General features: G+C 36.7%; 1 protein-coding gene across 1 annotated transcript in view; it reads left to right on the forward strand.

Annotated features, from left to right (window-relative positions):
• Positions 1-24,078, forward strand: part of TRDN (triadin) — a 140,873-nt gene that overhangs the window by 41,132 nt on the left and 75,663 nt on the right. The window contains exons 4-6 of the mRNA XM_030447551.1: positions 1,341-1,478; positions 3,380-3,406; positions 17,958-18,008. Of these exons, the coding sequence (XP_030303411.1) occupies positions 1,341-1,478; positions 3,380-3,406; positions 17,958-18,008 (216 nt within the window). The remainder of the gene's footprint in view (positions 1-1,340; positions 1,479-3,379; positions 3,407-17,957; positions 18,009-24,078) is intronic.

Here is a 24,078-nt window from a genome sequence, read left to right on the forward strand (position 1 = left end):
GTGCTAAGACTTGGCTTGTGAGTCCCAACGCTGCAATCAGAAGTAGTTCTGAAGAGACTTATGTTTAACTTCTGACTTAAATATTTGCATACAGACAGATAGTGGTAAACAGAGATATGATTCCTATCTTAATATAGCTAAATTCAATGTGTATACTTGTATTGAAACTCTTAGGAATGAGGTTAGGCCAACAACCCAAAACATATTTATTTTTTATATACCTTCAATTGTCTGCATTTGGGGAAAACCTCCAATCAAGGAGGGTAATCATTACAGTCTGCCTTTTCAAATACAGTGAACAGTAACATAGACTGAATGAGAGTTGTCCCTTTTCCTAAGGAGTCTGGTGGAGATTTCAAGAAAATAGAAGTTTTCTGGACAGAAAGATGAGAAGAAATACTCTGTCAAGGTCGGCTAGGGAGAAATCTGGTGAAACTACAACAGGAAAAGCCATGAAGGGTATAACTGTATTACCCACTGATGGCTGCTCTCCCTGACTGTGTTTACAGTGGGGATCAGGGATCTCACTTCCATTTAAGGTCCAAGGAAGGACATTAAATCGCACAGCTTCCTTCTTGCCAGCCTAATTCTACCAGAGCAGTAAAATAAGAACTACTTAAGTAAGCAGATGTGCCCAAGAATATGTGAAAGAAACTCTAGCAAACTTGTAAGAAAGGAACCAGGGGTACGTGTTTGAAAGTAGCTGTCTGCAACACAATTTGGGCTTAGCGTTCCCCTTCATTCTGGAGTCAGGTTTATTTTCGCCCAAATAAGTGGAGTTTTCTTCTTTACATGGATTCAGTGGTTATTATACCTTATGTTTGTCACTAAACCAGGTAAAACCAGGGATCAGCAATTTCCTCAGCCAGGATTTGTATAAAGGAGGGGGTTCAAGGAGAGATGTGCTCCGAGGAGTGGACAGATGGCAATGAATCCTGAACTGGCACCAACAGGCAGAGGACCTGGTCCAGAAAAAGAAAAAATGGTCTGAAAGGGAGAAGTTATCTAAAATGATGGAGATTAGGTAGAATCAAATCTATATTTATCCTTTATCTAACCAAGGTGCAGAATAGCCAGAACTTGGAGTGCAGTATCAAACCAAATTATCCACTGTGTCCTTAATCACTCTGCAAAGAGCAAGTACAGTAAGATTCAGTTTTTACCAGTCTTGCACAGGAAGGAGAGCTGTCCTCAAAACCTTGAATAATGACAATTAACATTCACATTCTTTGTTAAAGAAGGTAGTCTGATTAGTCCTGAAGAAAATGAAGACTAATTTTTATCACTGAAAGAGTATCTTTTTTTTCAAATCGCTTCTGTTTTCTGAACTCTACACTTAGGAAGGTCTGTTAACAAGCTCAGCACAGAACCCCTGAGAATCATTCATGAAACACTGGAAGAAACCACTGATTGGCTTTATGGCTTTCTTTCTTTTCTGTCTGACATCATATGGAGTGACGATGATGACAGTGATGAAGGTATTTGTAACGTGGAGACTTCTGTAACTGCTCTAACTCCTGTTTTACATGCATTATGTTGGCTTACTCAGCTTTTAACCTCACAGACAAGAAGATCAAGCAAAATGAAAAGTGAATGTTATTGCTAATAAAGCATCTACTGGCTATTCCAATCAGTAAATTGGTCTCTTTGTTAGCTTTCATCTTTTGTTTAATGTACCATTACAGAAAAGCTGTCAGAATTAAATATTAGCATTAGTACATCTTGAAGTAAAGAGTGCTAATTTATACAAGACTTCAAAGCCACAACTAAAATATGCATGAGGATATTGCTTCAGAGAATGGTAATAGCTATTTTCTTTTAAGCAACAAGAATCCAAATAAGTATACAAGATAGACCAAGAAACTTAAAACTTTTATATTTGATATGTTAATGACAGGAAAATATATTGGGGGGAAAAAAAAAAGGAAAAAACAGTGCTTTGACTGAACAAAGGGGATTCTAGATGGCATACTACAAATAATTCTGTTTACTAGAAATTATGGTTCTGCCATTATAGCAACATCCCTCACCTGACACAATCTGACAAATGAAAGAATATTGCTAACATTTCAAGTTTGGAAGTAACTATCCTTCCATTATAAAGAGAATAGTTCCCTGGTTCGAGCAGAGCAGTAGTGGATCATCATGCCACATCGTATTGGTCATTTTGACAAGCAGAGTGTAGGAGTGAAATCTTAATTTCATAGTAGTTTATTTTACATTCTATTGGCTATACCAGAATATAACTAAAAAGCAACATTTAATGAAATGGACTTCCACCTGTTTGTTCATAAGCTTGAGATACTATCAAATCTCTGCCTTTTAATAGTGTGCATGAGCTTTTTTATATTAGCACCATATATGAATACTACTAGATAGATTGCTACATGCGGGTCTGTGAACAGGGCATCCTATTCTGAGATGGTTTACAACTAGTAGAAAGCAAATCTCTTATATGGCTGAGAAACAGAACATGAAATACAGTGAAATATGGAGAGTTTGCTAAAATTTGAAGTGTTCATTTTCCCATTTCATAGCTCCAAAAGTACCTGCAAACTTTCAAATACTCAAGTGGTTAAATGTTAAGGCAAGTAGGAAAGGTCATAAAATACTTGACATATAAAAATTCAAGATCTGAATACTCACTAAGAAGTTTTTGAAAATCTCAGTCGCAGCCTTACACCCAAGTATAAATTCCAAGTGGAATTTCATCAATACCTACCAGGAGTGTGAAAAGGCAATAGGCAACTTGCTGCATTACATGATAAAAAGTGCTTGCATGTGAACTCCCTGCCCTCGTGGGTGCTGCAGCCAGTGCAGCTGAGCCTACACACTCACAACAGCTGTCCAGGATCAATCCTTTAAATTCCTCATCCCATGTGGAGGTGGAATGACATATAGCAGCAATCAAATGTTCCTAGTTCCACTGAAGCTGAGTATTTTTTGCCTCGGATTTCACAGGAAGTGTTGCTAGGTTTACAGTCTTGTTAGCCTAAATATGACTTTTATTATTTGGAGCTAAAATGGAAGCACTAGGCTTTTACTTAAGACACTGCAACATGCATAAAGTCTAGGAAATTTTAAATTGTAGTCACAAGTTAACATTCAGAACCACAAACACAGATTTGGACGTTTCCTTGGTTACTACTGCACAACGAATTTATCTACCCAGACCCAGGAAATCCTCTATGGTAAGAGAGATATGTTATGAAAAATCCAAAATCTCAGAATAGAGTGCTTGTCATTTAACATGTAAAGAACAGATTTTCTTTTTTTTTTTAATTGATATATGCCAGTGTGGCAAGACACATTCTTGTTGCTGCTGTTATTATTACCACTGTATCTCTTCTCTGATATTTGTTCTTTTCTCTTGGTTTAGGTGAAGTGGACTCTTCCCTGACAAAAGGTTGGTCAAAAGGTTGCCTTACTATAGGGAGCAAACACTTTGCAACCATTTTAGGAATTAACTAGTGTATTTGTCTATAACCCAAGTAATACTTCTTGCTGTACTGTTTGCTGTGAGAATTCTCGACTGTTTCATTATTATGCAGAGTATCTGAAAAATGTTCATTAAAAATTATTAGCATTAAATAAATAATATTATCTGTGCCTTTGCCCTTTATCTGGGGCTCCCAGTAAAGCCAGTATGAGTTACATGTATGTCTGGATTTAAAAGATAATTAGAAAGAATAGCATAGACAGAATATTTAGTGAAAAATAATGGTGAAGTGTTGTAAAAGCATTTTACCTTGTGCCAACGCAGTACCCTAAAATAAAGAGTATTTCTGAATCTTCTGAAAAAAAATTACTTAGCTATCAGATTTTTGGAGCAGACAAGTAAAGCAAGTAGGATATATAAATCTTTTCAGACATGGAAATTGTTACGCTGAAACATAAAATTTAAGTTTAACTTCTATTAAATCAAAATGAAAATGTATTAGATGTCTTGAGGTATTGGTGATAGGATGTAAAACTTCCTAAAACTAGAGTGTGCAAATTGAGCACAGCTTGATAATAACAAGAAGTGTAACCAACCCTGTGTGATCTGAATTTACTACCCATCAAATTCTCAATAGGTAAATGCTCATATTGAAGAATCTATCACCCCTGTTGGTGATGAGTTTACAGTCCAGTTTCCTCTGAAGTTTATTGGAACTGGATAAGGCTTCTATTTAATGACACATTTTTTCAGTCTCAATAGGACATCCAAGGAATGAATAGGCTTCAAGATCAGGACTGTTCATCTTTCTATGGATGATCTTTCATGTTAGGACTGAAGAAAATTCACAGACATTGTAGGAAAACATTCCATCTCTTTAGTCCATTGGCAAGAATCTCAAAAGAGCTTAGCGCTGTCTTTTCTCTTCTCCCAAAGAGAGAAATGCGTTGTTAGGTTTACAGTGGGTGAAAAGAATCTGAAGGTGTAGCACATTGCTGGCTGGGACAGCAGGTATATGGGTTAAAGGTACCTGTCCACCATGGGCTGGCATAACTGACCACGCTGGGAATACGGTGGACATACTTCACTGCTGGGAAAGCTTGATCCATTAAAACATTATGGACAACATCATGCTCATCATTGAAATGCCTTCTTCTTTGGAAATCAGTGACATACTCATGCCTTGCACTTTCATTGGAACTCCAGGTTATAGTAATAAAATTCAGAGAAGCCTTCAAAATAAAGTGGAAGCTGCTTAAATTAGTCAACTGGAAGGGATGAGATAATTGATTGGACCTAAAAGTCCTTCATTCAAGGAGATGAGTATCCAACAGCCAGCTTGAAATATTTTTCTCGGTATTAAAAGAACAAAACCCTGCCCTGGAAAAAACTGTTTGAGAAAGTGTTCTGTCTTTGGGGTGAAGGAAATGGACAAGCAGGCAGTAATTCCTCCAGACCAGGTATCTCACAAGATAAATCATACACACAGATGTGAAAGGACCAATTTCAAACATGCTTCATCTTTCTGAGCTTTAAAGAAGTTTTTGTGTACAGTTTTCCACTTCCTGGGTGTGTGCTTAAGATCTTTCTCTTTGTCTTTTAAATGACAAAGAGTCCCATCCTCAAAACAAGCTGTTTCTTGACTAGGATTGATAAAGACCCTTTCTGAGTATAGTTGTAAGCTTTTATATAGCAAGATCCTCAAATAGCTTGTTAGCATCTCCAGATGACTGGAAGTCTCCGTTTCATCCTGACAGCTAGGATACTTGATTTTGTCACCTATTTTTCTGGCCTACAGAAATACAATATGTGTGACCTGAAGCCACCAGTCCTTTAAAAAGGCCAGAGCAGAGCATTGGGCATGCCAGCTTAGTGGGAGGTGGCTCTGAGCTCCTCAGAGCTATTGCTGTCTCTCTTCAGAGACTTCTTTTAAAATTGTTTAAGGAGCCAAATTGTCCAGGAGTAAGCTTACTTTTTTGGGGAGCTCTGTGATAAAGTCTAGAGTCAACAGCTTTTTTTCTGAAATTAACTGAATACTGAAATTCACAGCCTAGGCTACGGCTCATGAGCACAGAAGGCAAAGCCCTGGGAGGTGAGGCAAGGGCTCAGATGAGGTCGTGCAGGTAACACTCACAGACAGCACAATCTGTTCCTCTGAGCACAAGCTGCACATCTCTTTGAGAAGCTTTTGCTAACTAATGAGTGCTGTTGTGTCTATGGTTCAGAAATAACAATTCCAGAGGAAAAGTTTTCTAAAACAAAACAGCATTGCATCCATGATCCGTGTGACTTCTGTTAGGGCTGAACTCAAAGAAGGACAAGATATACAAAGCTGGAGACCTTTGGGATATCAAAATGTTGGCAATTACATCAAAAAATCGTAACCAGATTTTTAGGTTATAGGATATTCTTTGTTTTCATTTAAAGGACAATTTCTGCATGAAGGTACCTTCCACTCTACACGGATTCATTATACATAGCATTGTATCCTTCTTTAGGGGCTCTTCTTATGCTTGTGGTGTTGGAAGATCCACACTCTCAGTGAAATTGTGCAGTGCACTACTACCATCTCCAGAAGGTGAAGATTTACTTTTTGAACATGTTTACAGGAAACCTCTCTCAAGTTTCACCCTAAATATATGCATTGCTGCTGCTGAGTCAGATTTTTAAGTATTTGGGTTAGGCCTGACCCACAGTTACTGTGGTGTTCATGAACCTATTTTTGGTGTGTGAACAAGTCTTCAATCTTCTGTTTTGTTGACTAGTAGATTTTATGAATGTAAACATTTTATCACAACATTTACTTTATAATGAAATCCAGTAGCTAAAAAAAAAAAAAAATTGCTAGTACCAGAATACAGTTTCATATTGAAAAAAATTCAAGGGGAGTAGAAAGGATATTGTGAAGTGATGAAGGAAACAGAGAAAGGTGTAATGTAAATTACAAACCCAAAGAAAGCAAAGATCACCTTCCTAGAGATGTAAATTGAAAGCAAAGATAATAAAAGTACAATACAGACAATTCATTTGAATATGCAACAAGACTAATATCAGTTTCAGAAACCCTTACAAAGGATGAAAATGCTTCTTGAGTACCTTTTTTATTGCAATTATTTTTGCCAGTCCAAGTCTTATCACTATTATTTATCTTTAATAATTAGAAAAGAATGAAGATTTTATAATGTCCAGAAAAAAAAAAAAAAAGTGTTCTTCGGTGAATTTAGTGAAAGATTATTCTGTAGAGGACTTTGCAGTCTTTAATAATACATATTCTCAGCATGCTAAAACTACAGAGCATTTTCACAAAAGATATTGAGAAGCCAGATTCTTCCAGGCTTAATGTGATTTTGGCTTAATTTATTTCTAGAACAATAGTTATGACTGACAATCTTGTTCATTTTTTCAGGTTTAGTTTAACCTTTAGAGACAAATGCAATTATTTTACAGCTGTATTTTTTCATATTTTAGTCCTTTTTAGGAGAAATTATTGCTATAGAAAAAGAGATGTACTTTTTTTTTGCTGGAAGTTAATGACATCATTTGTGAGTTTCGAGAAAGAAAAGCTGAGAAACCTGGCATAAAAAACTGGACATAATGATCTCTAAAATATAAGGAAATGTAGACATTTCAGCATTGTTATCCATGGCCAAAATTCTCATGATTAAACTGTCTGGAACTTCATTCCCATTTACATATGGGTACAAAAATGGATACCTCATTTTAGTTAGCCAGGGTACACTTGACAAGCTGTGTACATGTAAGAAGTGGGTTTTGCTCGTTAAAGTAGCATCTTCTACTTCAAAACAGATGATGCATTCTGTCTGGGAAACCTAAATCTGGTACATGAATAAGCTGTTAGAAAGCTTTGAGAATGATTTGAAAGTCAGAAGTATTTATATGTAAATATATACATACATATATTTTACTTTGGAGCTTAGTAAATTATTTTTATAAAATATCCTTCCTTAATTTAATATTTGGGCTCAGATTAAATCTCTTTGTCACTTTAGTCTACCTGGTTTTTTTGCTCTCTATTGAACTCTTTCACACACACGTGTGTAAGTCACTATGCAAGTAATTTTTGTTTCAGTAAATCCAATGAAAGCAGAATAAGGAATAGAGTATTATCATGCCACTTTTACCACCTCTGTATTACCAAATAGGTTTTTATGGGCATAAGGCTATTTTATACTAACAATCAAAAGAAGATTTATTTCCTTAAAATAGAGATGGATCTTTAAATTTCTGTGGGTTAACTTTTGTATGAGGTGGAAAGATGTATAAAATAGTTATACAAAATAATCCTATTATCCTTCTGTGTCCGTAAATATTTTTTAAGGAAAATGCAGTTAAAAAATCATATTAAAAAGAAGAAGCCACAAAAAAGAGAAATCTCTATTACAGCTTGCAAGGAATTTTGTTGATTACAAACACACTTTTCAGCAAACCACCTTATCCTTCTATCTTCAGTTCAAATGCAAATATGGTTGCCTGAGAATAAGGCTGGTTATTAATATGCTGCAGACATACATGCCATGCTCTTAAAAAACTTGGCAACTTCTAAGGGTACAGCTGGTTACAGTGACTTACCCTCAGCAGCTCTGGCCAAGATTCAGTTTCTCCAGACCTGACTCCAGACACTCATTCCCATTAACCCCCCCAAAGTTAACACAATTAGAATTTATTCAGTGCAAACAATTTCATTGTTCAGATCTGGGTATTAATATGTGCTAACAACATACAAAGTGCTTCTGCTCTTACACTGAAAAACTTCCTTCATCTCCTTTTGAGGGTGATAAAGCAAACATCTATGACAGCTGTGCCTGGGGAAGGGGAGAGGGAGGAATAAACTGTTTAGAGAAGACTTAGGGAAATTTCTAATTTGGATTTGAAAACAGTAAAACAGTTTCAATATTATGGACTGTATAAGCTTAAGAAGAACTGCAGTGGATATTCAAACAGAGTAGGGAAAATCATACTGAAAAATATTCAAGGTTTTAGTCCTGCCATTTATAATGTGTCAGATTGTTTTTATCCCTTAAGTACATAAGAATGATGATATATGGTCACAGCAAAAGTCCAGCTCATACAAAGGATGGGACAGACCCAGACAGATGGCCCAGGAGTGACCAATGCAAATGCCTCAGGAAGGGTATAAGAATTGTTTAAAACATGGCTATAATTTTCCAAAACAGTTCTCTGTACTCCACACATTTGCCTCAGTCAGAGACTCCATGAACCGTGGTGTTACTGAACTCAACAGGGACACAGTTTGTACATGGCTGTAATCCATCTGCCATTTTCCATTTCCCAAGGCTACAGACAGCATATGTTTTAAAGTTAGTGAGCAAATCCATCATGGCAGTAAACCGTTTGAACAAGTTGGGTGTCATAAAATGATTTTGAACATGACATTTTTCTTTGCCCAGTTCCCACATGGTTAGTAATTAGTCCCATTCAGACATCTTGTGTCTTAAAGAATTCTGGTATACATTAGAAAGTTCATTTCTTTTTCACTTTTAACTTAGTAACATCAAATAACCACCTTTTCCCACAGTGGAAAGGCACTGGGCAGGATTCAGGTGAATAAATATAGCTGGCAAGTGCACTTTTAGAAACCACACATATCTAGCACAGCACTGGTAGAAATGGCACAGGATGGGAGAAGTGCACCTGTATAAGGGAGATGGAGAATAGCAGAGTACCTTAGTGTGTTCAAAATGCCATCAGGTGCCAGTTGAAGTTCTTAAATTTAAAATTATTTACCAAAAGGTTTTTCTAAAGTTTAAAATACAAATTATATATAAATAGTAATATGCTATTACTGAAGGTTTTAACATGACAATCTCTGGAAAAATTAAGATTGTTGGCTAACATAGCAACTACATTTCTGTCCAGAATACTGAAGTTAGAACACAACAAAAAAATAATCTTTTATAATTTAAAAGTTGTTTTGTTTTACAGTAACAAGTCTGGAAAAATAAAGGACAACAGGTTTTCCAAAGGTAATATTCATGCTCAGAAAACAATTTCCAACCAAAATAATAGCAAGTGGACTGGAGAAAATAAACTCAGAGTACCATAGATGCAAAATGGAAACTGAGTTGCCAGTGTGGCTGCTATATGTGTTTCTTAGAAATCAATTATGCCATTCCTTCATCCTTAAAGCATATGTCTATTGGTACTGGGAGTGTCTTCTGAATTCAGTTTCTTTTATGCTACCATGCAGTAATGTTCACTTTTCTGCATGAGTTGCTATTATAGATCTCTCTAAAAGACTTACACTGTCTCCCTAGGCTACACTTTACCACAAAGCCTTTTGCATAGTTTTGTGTAAAGTACACCCTGTGTTAAAAGATTAAAATTGTTGATTGATTTAATTCATAGATGTTAAGCTGCTTTTCCAGATATGTATTTTTTGCAGTCTGCATTTCTGTGGCATTCATTTCTGTTATTAATCTGATCTTGGTTTTACTTACTGTGATCAATACAGTAATAACTTATCCAGTATAAAATAGCATTTTATAATATAAATATCATCCAGATGAAACAAAACTACATACTGCTAGGGAATAGAGATGTTCAATTATAGTTCTTTTTGCCTACAGAAGAATAGTGACTGGATTTGTACTTAATTTGAAACATTTTAATCTGAATTTGCCAGCTATCATTTTTTAAAAGATACACAGGGAAATTTGAACCACAAGGCTAGTAGGAATCTTGGACAGAAGTGTAGCACCACAGAGGTCTGCAGCTGTTTAAGCTATCCTCTGAGCTCAAGGAAAACCTGAAGAGACACTATTTATATTATCTCAGTGAAATTTTTCATATCTGCCCCAGTGGTGGAGCACTGGGGAGGTTCACACTCAAAGAGAAGAGAGGAGCATTAGGAGGATGCCCCCTGGCTAGGAGCCCACTGTGCCTGGGACACAGCAAACGCCTGAATTGAACTGGTGAGAGGGTCATCCAAAACTCAAACCCACAGCACCCACACTTGGGGGGACTGCATGTCTCTGAGAGAACTCTAAACCTCTCACACCTACTCTTGTGCCAAGGAGAGGATAAAATGAGTCCCATGCTCATGACTCACAGAATCAGCATCTCTCTTATGCAAGCCAAGCCCCTAAAAAAAAATATCAGTTGGATCTAGAAGTGATTCAATTTTTAGGAATATATATTTGCAAACTAATACAGTATGTGGGCTCTGCAGAGTTGACATTTTTAAAAGCTGAGCAGAGGAGCTGTGGTTAGTCTTGTGATTTCTTTATTCTGTTTTTTTCCTCCTTTCACAAAAAAGCCCCCAACAAAACCTATTGAATAGATTTACATGGGAAAAGATTTATTTGATGTTAATCAAGATTAGAGATGTTATGTATTACTGCATACATCATTTTGCCGTACTTGGAGTTCTACAATTTTTGTCTGCATTTTGTCTACATAAAATTACATTCAATTAAATGCAGACTGATAAAACTGACTGTGAAAAACAGCTTTTAAAAATGGTCCAATAAAATCCGTGCAGGCTAGCATCCATAAAGAAAAACATGATAGGAAAATTTTACTTTCCACATAAAGAAAAGAAAGACATAGTTTTGATCACATGGCGCTCTCTATGATTCATCTAGGTGGATTCATTTTGTGGTTACTTTTTTTGCTTCCTTAATCAAAGTTTAATTAGGTTTCCTTTTACATTTCAGAACTCAGCTACAGAACTGAATGAAAAACAAGTCTTAACATACTTATATATTTGGAATTAAAATTACTTTTATCTTAAAAAATGTTAGAGTTTAAGATCTTTAAGTATCTTCCACTTTTAATTCTTCTAAAAGTCCAGTCATAACAATTTGTCCATATAAATAGCCAGCATACGGTTTTCCAGAATGAAAACTTACTTAGAGTTTAGTTACTCAAAGATAATTCCAAGCATCCTCTTCCCTGTAAATACCTTGCTGATAAGATGTTTTTCTGCTGCATGTGGAAACCCAAAAAAATCTTTAGAAAGAAAAGAAATAAATTGTACCACACTATGTCAGCTTCCGTTTGCCTGGTAAACTGAGGCTTTCAAGCTGAAATTAAGCACAGCCATTTTCTTTTAGTGGAGTATGTAGTAAAAATTCTGAATTTATCTCAAAGAAACAAACCTTAAGGGAAATATGAAAGGGCTCCCATGTTTGCAGCTAATTCTTCAGCCTTGGGGACTTTTACCTCATTTTCCCTCTCATCTAAGTTTTGCATGAAAAATATTTTCCTAATTTGCTGAAAGACAATTTCATATTGAAAAATTTGAAGAATTAGATTTTAAGAAGATCTGGTAGATATATAAAAGTATCCAAACATACAAAAACAAAAGGGCAAGGTCAACAACATTGATAGTTGATTTTGTAATAAAACTATTTAAATAAGTATACGAAGCTATTTGATTCTATAGCTAAAGGAATGGTATTTCAAACATAGAAATATGGGAAAATGTATATACGTTTAATTTTTTTTAACATAATGAGAAAAAGAGGAGTGGAATAAGTTCAGTTTAGAAAATTGTAGATTACAAAAGAATGGCTTACAATAAAATCTTTCTTATGAAAATTACTTGCCTTCCTGAAAATGCCTTCCTTGCAATGTAGCTTCTCCATTGTATAATCTTGTAAAAAATAAAAATAAGATAAACAGTCATCCTGCAATCACCCCTCAACAAGAAGATGAAGTTGCTGGCAGGCCAGCAACTCTTATAGGCCAGTGAAACTACAGTAGTGTAGAAAAACTGGGCTGTCTCTTGAACTAAAGTCTAATGTATTTATTTTTGTCTTGCTCCAGCATTATAGAGTAGTTTTAACACGTATCTGGAAGGCTATGTTAAATTCCTGCAGCAGCAATGTGTACAGTTTAGAACATGTTTTGTATAAATATACACCAGAGAAGAGAGTTTTCACAGAAAAGATTGAGAACTGGTCTTCTGTGATCTCTGCCAAAAGCAGTCTTACAGAGATGAAAAATATGAAAAATAAAAATCTGAAAGGAAAAAAAAAAGAAAAAAATCATAAAATAGGGAACCTTCATTCTTAATCTAAATTGTAGCTGTGATTTCCAAAGATATGGATAAACAATTTTGAAACCATACATAAGAGACAATGTGTCCTGGTATCTCACACAGTGATGGAGCACACAAAACATTCAGCATTTCCACTGGTAAGAGGCAATTCATCTCTTGTCATATCTCCAAGACTTCAGGAAAAGTTGTTCTGCACAGCAGCCTGAAGTTGCTGTGAATCCACAAAACAGGGCAGGACCTAAAAAATAACTGGAGATATGACTGCACGACTATCAAACTAGAAGGGAAGTCACCTAAATCAGTTATATGTGTCATTCAGACTTTCCAACACTGAACCTTGGTACTTAAAACCTTATGTTACACTGTCTTTGGTTCCTAGACAGAGACATAATACAAGAATTTAATTTCCCAATTTAATTTCCTGGTGGCTTGTTTTGGTTTTTTTCTCACGTTTTTTTTCTTCTTGCTAAATTTGTTGGGTTTGTTTGTTTTTTTTCTTTTTCCTCTAGAGTACATCTACTTGATGTACTTCTGGTTAGCTGGAAGTTGCTCCAATGCACAAAGTTCTTTATTCTCCTCCTAGACCCACAAGGGTAACTTCCATCCCTCACCAGCTGGTACTATCGAGATTAAAAATAGACATCAGCTGCACAACTGCAAATTTCTCCTGAGGATACCAGCAGCAGGAGAGTTGACTACAATTCTTAAACAGACAATGTCTAGAAACACATTAGAAATGACATCCTTCTCATCTTCTAAAGCTCCTAACACCTCTCGCTCTTGCCTTGCCCTCAGTATCTATTTCCACCAACTCTTCAGGATAATCAGCTGCCCGCTCCCAATTAGTCTTGATAAACTAACAAGGATATAGCCCCATTAAATTGCTGGTAATAGCTGTAAAGGTTTTGACTGTTCAAAAGTAAATTATTAACCTCTGTTTTGCCAGGATGCGTAATGGAACTTTTCATTTTTCACACTTAGATATTTATAAAAGAAAAAATGTTAAAACACTGAAACTGTATATCGTAGCATTACTGGTAAGGGATTCTGAAAAAGATGACCACCTGGTAACATTTGCTTAGAAAAAGAGTGCATTATCATTTCAAGTGAAATTCTATCTATTCAATTATATCTTTAAAATGGTAGATATGTTAAACTGATTTTTCATCCTCACTTCAGTAGGATTGCTCTAAATATGAGGGGGATATATTTCATCTCAGGGATCAGAGCTAAATTTCCAGTTCTTACTTCCTGGGCTGTAGTGAAATGAGGCAACCAGGTGCCACTAATTACCAGGCAGTGGCCATGACCTTGTGTTAAGCCCACCTGTGCCTGATTAGGGTGGGCCCCAACTGCGCATGAGCAGGATTAGGGAGCCAATAAAAGGTGAGGCTTGAAGCACAGGCTCAGCTCAGTCCTGAGCAAGGCAGCAGAGAGGTCAGTTGAATCTGGAGCAGTAGCTCTGAGCCAGGCTAACCAGTCCTGAGGGCTATAGGCTCAGAGCACTATTTGTGAGTCTCTGCTGGAACACCTGGTTGGACCTCAGAGTGCCGTGCCTTAAGAGAGGTTCGTCTTGCTACATCGGGTTACTTCAGCTATGCATTCTTGTGTTTCAGATGAACACAGTAATCCCTGGGTTTTTTTACCTTGCCTCTCATATAATTGGCATTTTTTATTCAGTTGGTTGTTTGCATTTTTTTAAGGTATATTTTATAGAATCATAGAATGGCTGGGGCTGGAAGAGACCCTAAATATCATCTAGTTTCAACCCCCATGCATGGACAGGGACATCTTCCACTAGACCAGGTTGCTCAAGGCCCCATTCAACCTGGCCTTGAACACTTCCAACCACAACTTCCTTGGGAACCCTGTTCCAGTGTCCCACCATGCTCAAATTAAAGAATTTCTTCCTTTTTCTTCCTAAGTCACCCCTTTTCAAGTTTGAAACCGTTTCCCCTTGTCTTCTCACTACGCACTTATGTGAAAAGCCCTACCCAGCTTTGTTGTGGCCCCCCTTCAGATGTTGGAAGGTTGCTATAAGGTCACTTCAGAGCCTCCTCTTCTCCAGGCTGAACCACTCCAGCTCCCTCAGCCTGTCTTTGTAGGGGAGGTGCTCCAGACCTTTGATCATTTTAGTGTCTTTTCTGGACACAATCTAGGAGCACTGTGTCCTTCTTATGTTTGGGACTCCAGAACTGGACACAGTACTCCAACTGGGGCCTCACAAGAGTGGAGCAGAGGGGGAGAATCATCTCCCTTGACTGACTGTCAATGCTTCATTTGATGCAGCCCAGGAACCTGTTGGATTTCTGAGCTTCAAGTGCACAGAGATGGCTCATGTTGAGCTTCAGGTCCACCATCATCCAGAAGTCCTTCTCCTCAGGGTTGTTCACAATCCTTTCTGCTCTCAAGCTCTATTTGTGCAGGGTATTGCCTTGACACAGGCGCTGAATGTTGCATTTGGCCTTGTTGAACTTCATGAAGTTTATACAAGTCCACTTCTCAAGACTGTCAAGGTCCCTCTGGATGGCATCCCTTACCTCTAGTGTTTTGACTTTGTCAGTTTGTTGCTGTGAGCAAGTTTGCTGAGAGTGCATTTGGTTTCACTGTCCACGTCACCATGTCTTGCATATTTCATCTGCAAGATGGAAACTCAGCAGAGGGTGAGGTCTAGGAGCTGTTTTAACAGTGCCATATTGCTACCCACCAGTTCATCCTCAAAAGAGGAATGATGTAAGGCTGTGCTTTCCCACTAAGAGAAAAAGTGTAGCATTCTCAAAGTTTGAACCCCTGTGTTACAGCAAATGGATATTACATCATGTTATAACTCTGTGGTACCTAAAGCAATTCATGGGGGCTGAGGCCCATAGGTGCTATCACAGTACAATTAAAAATGCTTAGAATAGTGATACACATTTTACTACATTGAACAAGGAGATAACAAAAGTCAGTCCCAGAAACATGAGAGCAGATGAAGATGCAAGCTCTATGGAGGGAACTCTGTGTCAGGAACCAGCAGAATCTCCTCATGCTTTGCCATCAGGGGCTGTATTCTCTGATGGAAATCATGTTGCACCATGTTGCACCACTACCTCACAGGGATTCAGGGGAGTGCACATTTTTTATTTCTTCTACTTCAGTTTTCCAGTACTGGGACTTTGTAGTACATGTCCAGTGCCAGGCTATCGTTAGACATTGTGAACTGTTGTTAAAGAAAATTATCTGGTTGGGGGTAGGGGAAGCTAACTCCCAAACTGTATATTCAGCAGTGATTGTCAGTAAAGCCACCTGCAATATTGATTCTCAGCTGATGATGAGGGCATCTTTTTCAGATACATCGGCCTGCTAACAGTACAGCATCTCAAAATATTCAGTGAGAATACTACTAGCTTCCTCTCTTGTAGCTAAAACAATAACCCTGCATATTCTATGTGTGTGCACAGGACATGAGGTCTGAAGAAGTCAGTGTCAAGCAGTATCCATATTTAAGGAAGTAAAATATTTACCCGTTCAAAGCCAAGGAAATAGAAGAAAAAGATAATTTTTCATGTCTGCTTGATAACTGAAGAAAACAAGCAATGAAATACATCTTTTAAACCACATATTCCTTTACAATAATTTAATAAACCATGTTGTCATCTCATAAAGAATCAGGATGGTTGCCGTGGTGACAAAGATTATCCTTGCTGCTGCTTGATTCTGTCATTTTTCTATACATGAATTCATAATATTTAGGATTTATCAACAATGTGTCACACTGATAGAGATAAATTACATACTTTAAACTGGCCATATAAGTCTTCTGTGATATTACAGCCTCTTTGTCAAATCAGCAATAAGATATGATGTGATTACTAGAAAATTAAAGCTATTTGTCATAAAGGATGAGGCAGAGCATCAAAAATCTAAAAGCAGAAAGAAAATCTCTAATAATTTAATACATTTTAGACTTAGCAAAGAGTCACTATTTTTTGTCTTGTAAACTGATCAAGATCAGCATAAATTGAGCCTAGATTTATTCATGCTGGGAAAATTTAGGTTCTAATGTATCAGAATTTATGTGTTCCAGGCTGCAATCCTTTATGATTATTCAGACTGTAAAGGGGAGCTTGGGATGATATCATAATGATGGCACATTTTGCAATATATAAACCATATGTACACAAATTTACGTGTTATGAAGATGTATTTCACTTCAAGGAATTTGTGTAAGGGTTTTTGTGATATGTGGTATCCTAATTGTAGCAGAAAGTTAGGCGAGATTCTCAGTGCTGCTGTCTGGAAAATATTTTTGGTTAACTTACAGAACAAAAACTAACATCAGCTGTCTTCACTAGGCATTAAAGTAGCTCCATTAAGTTCAGATGTGATGTGCATAACTTTTTCCCTTTTGGATTATTTTTGAGGGTAGTGTTCTTGTTATTTAGATCGCACATAAAGAATCTAACCCAAATATATCCAAATAACCCAAAATCGAAAAAATAGACTTATATAGTCTGGTGAGTGCTTTTGTCAAAGATGAATTTGATCCAGTAATTAATACCAGTTTCCTGCTGAAGAAAATATAAGTACAGTACCATAAACCAGACACTGTATAGTCTGCAGGACTTCATAGTGCACCTATAATAAATGGTCCTTAACATACTACCCCTGTATGCAAACAGTGCTATGCAAGCTTGATTTAACTTGTTTCCTTTTTCTCAAATTCAGCATTTTCTTGACAATAAGGACAGTACGAAAAAATTATTTATAGAGGTATATAGCAATAATTTAATATCCATGTCACAGTTAAGGAATTCTGTTCAAAAAAGATGGCATAGCAAGGGGAGGAAAATACTGTACCACTTCCTCTTCTAACAGTGCAGTTCTTAGTGTGCTGGTATACATCATGATTAAAATGAATTATTTTCTGAGACAATGATTCCTAACCTGGGAACTTTTATCTCTGCAATATGTGTACAGCATTGAGTCTTCCTCTTATTGTGTGTTGGAGCTACCAGTTGAGCATTTGAGCTTTAAAAAATTTAGAAAATGCACTGAAAAGAGCATTTTTTCCTTCCGTAAGTAATTTGGGAAACGTAATATATCCCGGTGAGCAATTCAAGATACATACAGAAAAAAAAATTAGTAAAAGCATTTTTTCTCTGATTCATGACAAATGTCATGTAATAGCTGTTAAAGATCAGCAAAACCTATTCTTGACTTTAAAAGTGGCTGTATTAAAAGGAGAAAAATTATTAAACTCAGTGTTACAATTTCTGTCCGTGTATATTCTCTGCATATATAGGTAAAAATTGAACTTTATTGTATATAATTCCGAACATGCAGATCAGAAAACCATGGCTCTGCTGTAGTATTTGAAGCACTTAGTCATTTTTTAATTATGAGAATGCTTCCGACATTTTTGAATGTTAAAATTATTTAAATAATTATAATTCTGTATTGATAACTCTATGCTGCTTTTTTTTTCAGAAATTCATAAAGAGAAACCGGATAAACATGAAAAACGAGCACCGTCAAAGGGTAACTTTATTTTTTCTATCTAACTACATATCTGTATATATCAACATAACTGAGCACTGTTGTACCACAGAAGTAGTCAAAATCAGTTGGTGCAGATGGTAAATGATCAAAAATTCATGTATACCTAAGCCTTAAAAATAGTGTCATTTTATGTTTGTGTGGCTATATTGTAAATTCACATTCACAATAAGATTCTCCAGCTCAAATTTACCCAGGGTATTTGTGGGTTTTTTGTGGCAAAGGTGCAAGAAAATATAGTTCTGATGAAATTCCTATGGTGCAAAAAGCATGATGGGTGTTGGGCAGGGAAGAAAGCAAAGTTATAGGCCAGTAGGTGCCATCCAAGTTAGGAAGTCATAGTTAACCATGATCCAGGTGCGTATTGGAGATAAGAAAAGCCTTAGTATTAAGAACCTACTCTTTTTTAGACTTTTTAATCTTTTCTAATTGGCATTTTCCAAAAATCCACAAAGGAACTGATTTGGACGGGTTTTCAGAGGTCATGTAAAGACAGAAATTTCCTGGGATATGTGCAGATGATTTGCCTAAGAAAATGTCTGTAAAGTTTAGGCTACATAAAACTTGTTGAGCATCTCTTTGATTCACCAGTACTTTGCTTAATAATGGCAGAAAAAATCAAGAAGAAAGTTTATTAGAAGTATTGTGTATACATGTGCACCCTCCCTCACATAATTAAGTTCATTTCTGTATGTATTCTGTGTATGATTTTAAAGTAATTTATATGTCCACTTTAGCTTTCCAGTTCTGTACTACTCAGGGCCACCTGGAGTACACAGAATTGCTTCCCAACTGCTTAGTAAATCATGTTGTATGAAAATGAATATTTTAAGGTTATCAGTGGGCTAGCCAGGCAATAATGAACTCAGATCATTAGCTTAGATCATTAGATCCCAGTTAAGGTCTTTTCAAACAGCTATTCTAATAGCTCAAATGCAGGTGTAGCCTTGACCAAAACAGCCTTTTGTGTACTGTTTTGCCTATGCAGAAGTACATTGCTTCACAGAGTGACACTGATGTTGCAGAAATTATTACTAAGTTATCAGTTTCTAGGAGAAAAGCATTCAGGTGTCATTAGTTAAGTCCCTTTATGCATATGGCTGATAATGTATTGTATAATTAAATACAATCACTTACAGAATCAAAGGATAAATATTTGTTTTCTATTTTTTCATTTGCATCTTCAGTCCCCATAATACATCATGGACATAAGAGGAACGATCATGAGAAAGCATTCTAGCCCCAAGCTAGAGCATGATAAAGGCATGAATCTTTTTAACTGTTACCTTCTAAAATCCTTCCAGAAAGCACGTGCAAATACAGTCTTTTGTTGGTTTTAATAGAAAAAATCAAGAAGTAAAATGAATGGTTTTAATAGCAGCTAGCACCCCAGGCAAATATCAGTTCTTCACCCAAAAATGTAAGAACCCTAGAGCTTTAAAAGTAATTTAAAGTATATTTTTGAACACTAGAACCCACTGAATCCAAGTCACAAGTTTTACAAGGGAATTCATCCATACGCCTCATTTTGAAAAGATTATTCTGAAATATGAGGAAGAGATACAATGAATTAAAATCCCACTTGGAAGGGCTGAAATTATAAGATTCCTAAGAGCCAAGGAAATTCATGTCCTACAATTTGCTTTTAATATTTTTTCTTATAAACTACTAGTAATTAAGCCCATTTCAGCAGTTCAGCTCAGTCAATTTAATGCTGAAACAAGAAATCTCTGAGAAGTGATTCAACAAAGCATTTCCTCATGCTTACGAGCACAGAAATGAAATTATTTTATGATTACATGTATACATAAGCACATGCTCACTACAATATAGGGTCTTTCTGATTTGGTATTTGTTGTATTACTACTTTCATGAGGGCCAATAGCACCCCAGACTCTATTAATAGGAGCTCAGCAATTCAGTGGAGCTAAAGGGTTAATTATGTCCCTGTACTCATCTCTCATGAGACCAGATCCACATATTTCCAGTTCTGGGCCTCCTAGTCCAGGAAAGACATCAATAATCTGGTGTGAGTTCACTGTGGGGCTGAGTGAGTCCAGCTGTTGCCTGGAGGGGAGAGGATGAGAGATGGGGCTTGCACAGTCAGAGCCAGTTGTCCTGTGAGTCTGCTATTTTGTGACACACACAGACTCTGCAAGATTCTGAGCTACTGCTGAAGGCTCTTTGAGAACTTGGAGTCATAATTCTTAATATTATCACTGAATCCCCCTGTACCCCACTTCTGTGAGACCCCACCTGGAGTACTGTGTCCAGTTCTGGAGTTCCCACTGTAAGAAGGGCATGGAGCTGTTGGAGTGAGTCTAGAGGAGGGGCACAAAGGTGATCAGAGAGCTGGAGCACCTCTCCTGTGAAGACAAGCTCAGAGGTTTGAAGTTGTTCAGCCTGGTGAAGCAGAGGCTCTGGGGAGACCTTATAGCAGTCTTCTAGTACCTGAAGGGGCCTACAGGAAAGCTGGGGAGGGACCTTGCACCAGAACATGTAGTGACAGGACAAAGGGGAATAGTTTCAAATTATTAATATTAGGATTAATAATAGACATTAGGAAGAAATTCTTTAGTGTGACATTGGTGAGACCCTAGAGCAGGCTGCCCAGGGAAGTTGTGGCTGCCCCATCCCTGCAAGAGTTCAAGGCCAGGTTGGATGGGACTTGGAGCAACCTGTTCAACTGGGAGTTTGGTTTCCAACGTGCGGGAGCTTGGAACAAGATGATCTTTAAGGTCCCTTCCGACCCAAATGTTTCTATGATTGCATGAAACATAGATCACTTACTTTGTAAACAAGAGTAATAATAAAATGAACTGAGTTAAAAGTATACATAAGTGTATAAATTCTCTCTAATGGAAAGTCCAATTATAATCCTGATTAAGTGATAGTTTCTGATTTTTATGGAAAACTGATATTACAAATGAAATTATTTGATCTGCATTTCTGGGAGATCTCTTACTAAGACAGGCTCTGAGAAGCAATAGATCTACATGTGCCTTCTCCCAAATACACTTCCACAACACATTGCTGTTGGAATGAGGGATGGAAGAAGGCAATGTGAAGATTAAACGCAATGCTGCCTCTGAGAGACATAAATTAAACCACAGTACTTTTAGGACAAATACTTGTGTGCCTCTTAATTAGCACTAGCCTCCTTTTTTTTTGCAGGAAGAATCTCTGATTCCAGACTGATTTGACAAATCAAATCCAAGCCCTTCAAAACTGTTTCATTTACTATGCATAGCACATATCTGTCCTTTCTACCCCTATCATCTTTTTTAATAGGGCCATAATTATAATGAAAATATTAAACACCATGGAGTGAATCTGTGTTTTAGCATATGGATAAATTATGAGATTATAAAGACATATATTAATATGTATCCCCATAATTTAATTTACTGCAGCAGAAAGTTAAGACAATTGCAAGAGATAAATAAGCAGGATAACAGAGCTGGACCATACAAATCCAGAGTATACTAGAGACCCAAATTTATTGACAAAATTAGCAAGTTAAATGGCATGTTTACGTTTGACACTGGAGCTCTCTACCCTGATTTCTGGAGAAATAGCTACAGATATACCTAAGTTAACTTTAAAGAAAGTAACATGATAGGGATAGCAAAGTAGCTGCAGTGGCTCAGGCACAGCCTGTCATGTATTTATTTAGCTGGATGTGCTTACAGCAGCCTCAGGTGAAGCCAATGCTGTGGGCAGTTTGGTTACCACCAGTAGCTGTCAAATCTAAATCAGTTCAGATGGATGTAACACTGTGACTGATGCAATCAAATCCAATTTAAGTTGTACACACAAGTAACTCATGAAACACTCTTGCTCTTAAATACTCACTTATGTTGGGTGCTGAAGGGCTAAATCCAGCACAGGATAAGGCATGACAGTGTGCCCTGTGTCCATGTCTGATGCCAGTTGGGGAAGACCTGGCCAAGCTCAGAAGATAAACTTTTTGCCTCTTCATAGGTAACTGAACTGGTTTGTAATGAGGGCAGGTGCCTCCATAGTTCATTAATTGATAGAATTTCCTTTGATTATTAGGTTCTAAGCAATAATCTAAGTGTGTGCCTGTGCCTCTCTCCAGACTGAACTCTGCATTTTATTTTCAGTGTTCCTTCAAGAAGAATTAAGTTATAGCCACCTAAGGTTACTTTGTTCCTGAATAAAAGCATCTACACAAAGATTTAATGCTCTCTGACTAATGCAGTCTAACTTGATTGTATTAGTTCATTAATCTTAACTTTCCTGAGTGTTGCTCTGTAGACAACCACTTAGTCAGTTAGCTGGAGCAAGCAATCCCTGCTTTATGCTTATTGCACTCATAACCTTGTTTTATACTGAGCAGGCAGCAGACATCGGACTGACACAGCTGGAAACCATTTTTACTTCCCTTAGGTATGGAATTAGTGCATTTATTCTTTTGCACTTGCATTTTTATGATGGGGAATGTCTCTACCCCAAACATTTTAATAATGTAAAAATGAAATTATATCCTCCTTTGCTATAACTTCCACTTGATGCAAATCAAATATACTATTACATGACTGAAATTTGGAAAAATCTCTCACATATGTGATATGCTTTTTTGTTTCAATTTTATATGAAGGAGACAGAAATATTCTTATTGAGTTTGGAATACATTATAAAATTACCAAAAAAATTCCCATTATAAGATCCTTTTTTCCAATACTTATAAATTTACCACACTGAAGTCATTGAATAAAAATTTTCTTGCTTATCCCTTTGCCTCAGGCTGAATTTTCAGTCAAAGTCATATAAAAATGTTTCAGCAATTTCCAGAATCTAGGTTAGTGAAAATTAGGTTGGGGTGTTTCATTCTTTTCAATGTTAATAAAAGGTCATTCTGAGTTTATTCTTTTTTTAGTATTTGTGAGGAAATCCAAGAAATTTCTTTAAGTTGTGACAAAATTCTACCTTATACAATTGTCATGAAACTAAGTTGTTATCCTCATTTTTTTCTGGATGAATGAAGAATCTTATTAAAAAAGGAAGGATGTGATCTTTTAATTACAATGTGTGTCATAAAGCAAATGAAATGGCTGAATTAAAGTTGAATGAGAAGTTTTAGTTTCAGTGTTTTCCAGCTGAAGAGTGTTTGACTTTACAGCCTTAAAAATATATTGTGCTTTTTCTTTGTTTTTCATATAAAAAGAAGAAAAGAAAAAAAAAATTAACTCTTGTTAGTTTCACAGACACATAGTATCTCGGCCAGCCTGGTTTATTTCTAAAATGTAATACTTGCAACTATGAGCTTGAAAAGCAGCATGTATTAAGCTCTTTACAAAGAAATAGATCCAAGTGACTAAATCCAGAAAAGATCTGTAGACAGCGAAGTATTTTCTATGACAGAGCTTTGAGGACTACATAAGAAGCTGAACATGAAAATATTTTGAGGGAGGCGGTGGTATGAGGGAAGAGTTAATATGCAAAAGCAAAATTAGATTTAAACCTGTCGGATCAAAAGCTTTCATGGACTTTGGTGTCCCTGATGAGCTGTGACAGAAGAGTCAAAAATGGCCAGTCATCACAACCCTGAAACATGAACCCTTTCATTTTTGACAGCACCTGCCCTGCCCAAAAAAGGTTCTGCCCAAAAGCCATGGCTCTGACAGTGTCCATAAGTGGTAATGGTAGACATTACAATCTGAGATTAGCAAGTTCTGGGGCTTTGGGGATATCAACACACAGGATAGGGTTCTTGGACTAACCAGAGATCACCTTCAGCCTATCACTGGAAAGAGAAAAATAGCTTCTGCTTATGCCAGCCTGGTCTCCGCTTATCCGCATTCCAGGCTCGCTGCCCAGATACACCAGGTTACTTTTATTTCTCAAGAAGGAGCCATCTGATCCCTTTTCCAAGTTTCTAGCTTGGAGTCCAAACAAATATTAATATTTCCTTTCTTTTAGCACTTTATACAATTGTATCACGCGAAGGAATCTAAAATTAGAATTTTCTGTCCACTTTTAGGTCTGCTGACACTCTATTCAGTTAGTATCATTCAAGGCCCATTTT

The sequence above is a fragment of the Calypte anna genome, chromosome 3, assembly GCF_003957555.1.
Source record: "Calypte anna isolate BGI_N300 chromosome 3, bCalAnn1_v1.p, whole genome shotgun sequence".
Taxonomy (NCBI): Eukaryota; Metazoa; Chordata; class Aves; order Apodiformes; family Trochilidae; genus Calypte; species Calypte anna.